We start from the raw sequence: 6000 nt of genomic DNA, 5'->3' as shown, positions 1-6000 counted from the left end.
TCCCACTTTCAGGGACGCTAGCCCAGGTGCGAGCGGAGGGGCGGGAAGGGGGGCGGCCTCCCAGCTCCCTCCCCTGAGGGGCGGGGTGAGGGCTGGGCGGAGCGCGGCTCGGGCGGGGCGGGGCCGGAGGCGGGGCGGTGGGGCAAAGCGAGGGGCAGAACGCGGCCTGGGCGGGGCCAGAAGGGGCGGGGCCAGGACGGGGCCAGGGCGGGGCGGGGCTCGCGTCGGCCCTGCTGAAGCGCCCATTTCCTCTGGCGCCGGCTGCCTGGCGGAAGTACGTCAGTTGTTATCCGCTCGGGGCGCCGCTGCCACCGCCGCCTCACGAGCCCAGGCGCCTCATCCCCGGTCTGCGCCCCGCCCGCCCACCGGGCCTCCGCCCAGCCTTCGCCCGCCGCCAGCTGCCCGCCGCCAGTCGCGCATGGGGCGTGCCCCCGGGGCCGCGGCCGAGGGCCGCTGAGCGCCGGCCGCCCCGCCGATGCGCGCGGCCTCCCGAGCCGAGGCGCCCAGGCCGCGCCGGGCCCGGGGCTGAGGCCACCCGCGCGGCATGTCTGGCCCGACCCGCCGCCCGCCGCCGCCCACGGCCGGAGTCGGCGCGATCCGCACCGAGCCCGGCGGTGCCGCGTAGCGCAGCGGCAGCGGAGCGGGAGCCCGACGGCGCGGTCGCAAGGTCACCGCGCGCCATGGAGGCCAAGGTCCGCCAGAGCCGGCGATCGCGCGCGCAGCGGGACCGCGGCCGGCGCCGGGAGGCGGCCCGCGACGCCCGCGATCAGAGCGCGTCGTCGGGGGACGAGCCCGAGCCCGGGCCCGGCAAGGAGAACACGGGCCTGCCCCGCGCGCCCCCGCCCCGCGCCGCCGCCGCGCGTCCCCCGCGCCGCCGCCGCCGCGAGTCCAGCTCGCAGGAGGAAGAGGTCATCGATGGCTTCGCCATCGCCAGCTTCAGCACGCTGGAGGCCTTGGAGGTAGGTGGGCCCCCCGCGAGCATGCTGCCGCGGGGTCGCGAACGGGAAGCCCCTGGGGCATGGGCACACCCACCCCTTAGGGCTCCCCGGGCTGCGTGGGCCCCGCGCGCCCTGCGGGTTGCTCCCGGAGGACCCGGCACCCTGCGTTGGGTGCAGGTGTGTTTGTGTTTTGAGGTGCTGGGGAGAAAAGTCTCTAAATTACACTGTCCGAGCTGGGGGCTGTCTGGCTACTCAGCCGGTCTTTTTTCAGTTGTGTTTCTGTTGCCAAAATATCACTTGATTCGGTTCAGGATGTGCTAGGGAGGTGGACACTGCTGGACTTGGTGGAGGCCGTGATAAAATGGATACATGGGGAATTCCTCCTGTTCCCCTCCTCCTCCTGGAGGTTTCTGTTCAGACGGGGAGAGGGAGGGTCATGTTTTATCCCCCTCTCTGCGACCGCTGTTTGCTACGTGGTTAATAGGAGGGCAGAAAACTATTGCTTGTCTGGTTGAGTTATCATGGACAATATTTGTTGAGCAAATGCTTCCGTCCTCGCCTGGAACCAAGTGAGTGGAGAAGGAAATGGATGCTGTCAGAGTTGGCAAGTGGACTGGTTGGGGGCTGCGGTCTCCTAGAACCGGCCTGGGGAGGAATGCCGCCTGGCTGCGGAGTCCCGTGGGCCCCAGCCAGCTGGCCAGCCCCTCCCCCCTCCAGGGGCCCCAGGCAGCACTTATTTTGGGGGACCGGCACCCGCTGGGTTTGGGGCCCCAGGGACCGCTCAGTTAACAGCTCCCCTTTTCCTGGGGGTTGGGGGCCAGTGGCCTAGGACTCACCAGTCGCAGAAGCTGAGCTTTGGGGGAAGGGAAGTCCCCACGGTGCCGGTCTCTGCAGTGAGCCCCCTCCCAGGGGTGCCCCGGGTCCGTAGAGAGCCTCAGGGTCAGGTGCTGGCAGCCAGGGAGAGGTGGCCCAGGGACAGGTTTGCCCCTTCTTGTCTGGGCACATGGATACACAGAGGTGGGGCACCTGTGTCAGAGCTTGTGCGAACACACAGCCCCAGGATCGTCTGTTGTGCACATCTGAGGGGCCTGAGATGGCTCCTGGCCTAGGGGTCCTCAGCGAACGCGCTTTGGTGGGGCGTGGTGGCACGTGCCTTGGCTCCGTACTGGGCAGGGGAGGTCCCAGGGCTGTTTTCTGCCTTTGTGCAAGCCAAGTCCTGCCCTGCGGCGTCTGAGAGGGGATACACCACCCACCTTCCAGAAGTGTCCCCGCTCTGCCCCGTGGGGAAAAGACAAAGCCCCTACTGCGGCCGCCAAGGCCCTGCGTCCCATCAGCTGGCCTCTGCCACCTGACATCCTCTCCCACCAGCATATCAGCCCCTTTCAGGTTTTGCCTCAGGGCCTCCGTACTTGCTGTTCCCTCTGCCTGGGTGGTTTGGCGCCTTCATGTCTCCGACGCAAATGTCACTCTGAGAGGCCCTCTCCGGGCATGGCCTGAAGCAGCATGCCTTTCCCCCCAGTGTCCATCTCCCCGTTTTATTTCACAAACTTTCTTTGCTGTCAGTTACCACTCTTTCCGAAGCTGTCTGCTATGTTGTGACGCCCTCCCCGCCAGAACTTGTAGCTGAAAGAGAGCAGGCACCGTGTCTGTGTGTGTGGGTGTGTGTGTGTGTGTGTGTCCCCTGCGGGGTCCTAGTGCCCCATACGTGTTTGTGGAGTGAACCAGTGAGAGGAGAAACTGAGGTTCAGGAAAGCTGCGCCCAGGGTCACTCAGTGCACCTGTTGGGTCCACACGCTGCCTGCAGTGGCTCTGGCTGCACCCCTTCTGCATCAGGGGCCAGAAAGTGCAGCCTCGGCTTTAGGGGACTTCTGCAGGCTCAGACCAGTCCCGGCCGGGTCAGAGTGAGACTGAGCTTGCTTTCTGCTTGGCATTCACACAGCCGCATCACCGCAGGGCCACTCCATGCACCTTTCTCTGCCCTTCTGAGCCAGGGAGGAGTCTGCCTGCCTTGGAAAGTACGGGGCTTCTGGACAAGTCATAACTTCTAGATCAGCCCCGCTTGTTTGGCCTCATTTCTTGCTAAAGTGTAGTGGTTTTCCCCCAGAGTTCAGATAGTTGATAATGAGGCTGATAGTGACAGCTAGCACTCAGCAAATGAGTGCGCTCTACCAGGTGCTGTTCTGAGGCCTGCTTGTCCCCACGGCACAGATGGGGACACTGAGGCCCGGCACCATGAGCGTTGAGGCCTCAGCCTGCCTGGTCTCAGAGCTCTGCCAGGCCCTTGGGAGTCCGTCTTGGCCTCCATGCGGACACGGGCTACCACCTCTGGAGCATAACCTAATGTTAGATGTGGCCCTGCTCAGGAGGTGGGACCTGTGCGCGGTGCCAGTGTCCCTCAAGTCCTCCTTACCTTTGTCCTGAGCATGCAGGCCCCCCCACCTCTGCCCAGGTAAGGCCTTCCTGCCCCTTGCGTCCCGGGCAGGTCCCAGGCACCCTCACCCTCTACCCTGTGTACCTGAGTCTGCCCCTGGGGGAGGATGAGACCGATCCCTGCCTCTGGGGTAGCTGAGAGGATCACCGCCACCTCTGTTAGGTGCTGTGGACACAGCAGGAGCTCCACAGTGTGGCGGTGATGTCGGCTGAGGGCAGCACCTGATTTGGCCTGGCTCAGGATGTGTCCACAGTCCTGGGGATAGAGTTGTCTCCTGGAATCCTGGGTCGGGCGGCTGGAGTCCAGCGTCTGAGCTGAGGGTGTTCAGAGGCCACAGTCTGGACGGGGGTCACACACCTGAGCCCTCATCCCCATCGGCTTTCTGAGTCTCTATCTGTCCGTGTGGGGGCACTGGGCAGGTAGCAGCGGGACAGCAGTCTTGTGGTTTGGGCAGGACGGGGGCTCTGTCTTCTGTTCTCACTGACCAGGGACATTTGGGACAGACTGATGGACAGCCTTTGCTGTCCCTCTGATTCCTGTGATGTCACCACCTCCCGGTGTGTTGACCAGAAGCGATGGGAAGGCCCTTGAGGGCAGGCCAGAGCAGCACTGTGGTTCTCTCCCCAGGTCCTCTCAACCTTTCTTCCCTATGGCAGATCTGCCCTCCGACCGCAGGGCAGGTTGTGCGGGCCCCGAGGTCTCCCGGGAGGTCGCCTCACGGGCAGTCAGGACGTGCCCAGCAGACCTACTGTGCGCCTCTTGGGGCTTTCCCTCGGGGCCGCCAGCCCTTGCCCTCAGCACCATCTCTGCAGGTCTGGAGAGAAAGCATTTGCCGCTAGAACCACTCTTCTGGTTGGGCATCCATATGATTCTTTGTTAATTTGCTTTTCGAACAGCAAAACACTTTTACGTGCTTCAAAAGTCAAGCTTTATGACAAGGAGTATTTTGAAAAAAGTCAGCTCCCAACTCAGCCTCCTTCAGTGACCACTCTCGCCAGCCCCTGGCTTTTCCAGAGCATGTTGTGCAGCTGTAACCACGCTTTCAGTCTCGTGTCTCCTTTTTTGCAGCAGGAAAAGGTTATTTACCACATCTGTACACATGTCTGAGAGGTGTGTACCCGGGAATAGAGATGGAAAGGAAAAGACCCCACATTTTAGCTGTGGTCACAGGTGACTGCCTTCCTCTAATTCTGTTTCCTACACGCTGACCAACACGTGTCACTCTTATGAGCACAGAGCACACCCCGAGGCTGCACGTAAGCTGCTGCACGTGGAGTCGTGCCTGCGGAGCCCTGCCGCTGCTGCACACCACGCGGGGGCTGCCCAGGGGCTTGCTGTGCATTTCCCCTAAAAATAATGGTGCTCTTCCAGCTTGGGAGGCGAGCCTCACGCCCGCTGAGCGATGGGGTCCGGTCTGGACCTGGCCCCGTGGGGGGTCGGAGAGTCGGTGAGGGGTGCCGAGACGCCCCCTACCCCCGGCTACATCAGGAGGCTCAGTGGTGGCGGTCTGTCTTTGGGCCAGGTTCAGCGGCCCACGGGGGCGGAGAGTGCGTGGTCTGTGCCGGCTCTGGGTGCTCAGGGAGCAGGGGTGTAGCCCCCGTGGCCCATGGACGGAAGCCCATGCTATTGGTTTGCCTGGGGGGCCACGTGTCCAGCCCAGCCCTCTGACGGGGAAGCAGGGCTGAGACCACGCAGATGATTGGGCTCTGTGAGGAGAGCCAGCAGCCAGAGAAGCCTTCAGCTTGGAGAGCGTCCGAGCCTCCAGGCCAGAGCACCTCCTCCAGGCTGCCTTCTAGTCTTCAGATGGGGAGACTGACGCTGGGCGGGGGGACAAGTCCTTGCCCAGGATCTGCCCGCCACAGTCCCAGTCCACAGATGGGAAGAGGCAGAGGGTGGTCCTGCGTGACATCGAAGGGGCGGCCTTGTCCTGTGCCGCAGGAGCACCGCTGTGGCCCGGGCCGGCTGTCCCACCTCTAGGGAAGGGCCGTCCCTTCTGAGCACCGTGGGCATCGACGCCAGACTGCAGAGCCTGAGGCTGCACCAGGCTGGGAGGGCTCAGCTGCGTCCCCTGCGTCGCCATGTATCCATCACGGGCAGTAGGGTCACAGAGTGAACACGCAGAGGTGACACCCAGCGTGGAAGCAGCCACAGTCCTGACGGACGGTCACAGCTTGTTACCCTCGCCTGCCCCTGAGCACAGGTGAGGGTCTTGAGCCCCATGCAGGGGGCCAGGGCCATCTCCTGCGCTCCGGCACGCTGGCCCACTCCCCTGCTCCCATGGCTGGGGCTTGCGCGCACAGCACTTGTGGCCCCTGGGCCTTGGTTCCCCTGTGTGTCCCACCCACACTGTGAAGGCCGGCGGGGGGCTGATGGCAGGAAAGGTGGCGGACGTCTGTCTCCCCACGGCCGCCCTCTCCCAGGCGCCTGGAGGCTGTGCTGCGCCTGCGGCAGAGCGCCGTGGGCCCCCGCGGCCAGCAGCCTCCCCTTCCCACAAGCTGCGTTTGCCCCGGTGGTGCGGCCCGGGGGCAGCTGCACCCCGCTTTCCCTTTGCCCCACCCTGGCTTCTGGGCAGTGTGCGCATGTCTGCACCGCGGAGGGCGGGGGACCCGGGTACGTGTGTCCAGCGGGCAG

General features: G+C 64.6%; 1 protein-coding gene across 12 annotated transcripts in view; it reads left to right on the top strand.

The window, feature by feature from the left end:
* The first annotated feature begins 548 nt into the window (after positions 1 to 548).
* The window catches only part of FBRSL1 (fibrosin like 1), an 84645-nt gene continuing 79193 nt past the window's right edge, over positions 549 to 6000 (top strand). For 9 of the 12 annotated variants that reach the window (XM_060118504.1, XM_060118501.1, XM_060118502.1 and 6 more), the window contains exon 1: positions 555 to 959. In XM_060118504.1, the coding sequence (XP_059974487.1) occupies positions 681 to 959 (279 nt within the window). In that variant the 5' untranslated portion in view covers positions 555 to 680. Of the gene's footprint in view, positions 960 to 6000 lie in introns of all 12 variants that reach the window. The other 3 variants (XM_060118508.1, XM_060118506.1, XM_060118505.1) reach the window with 2 other exon arrangements.

This window comes from Mesoplodon densirostris, chromosome 15 (genome assembly GCF_025265405.1).
Source record: "Mesoplodon densirostris isolate mMesDen1 chromosome 15, mMesDen1 primary haplotype, whole genome shotgun sequence".
Taxonomy (NCBI): Eukaryota; Metazoa; Chordata; class Mammalia; order Artiodactyla; family Ziphiidae; genus Mesoplodon; species Mesoplodon densirostris.
This window is presented reverse-complemented; position numbering and strand designations above follow the sequence as displayed.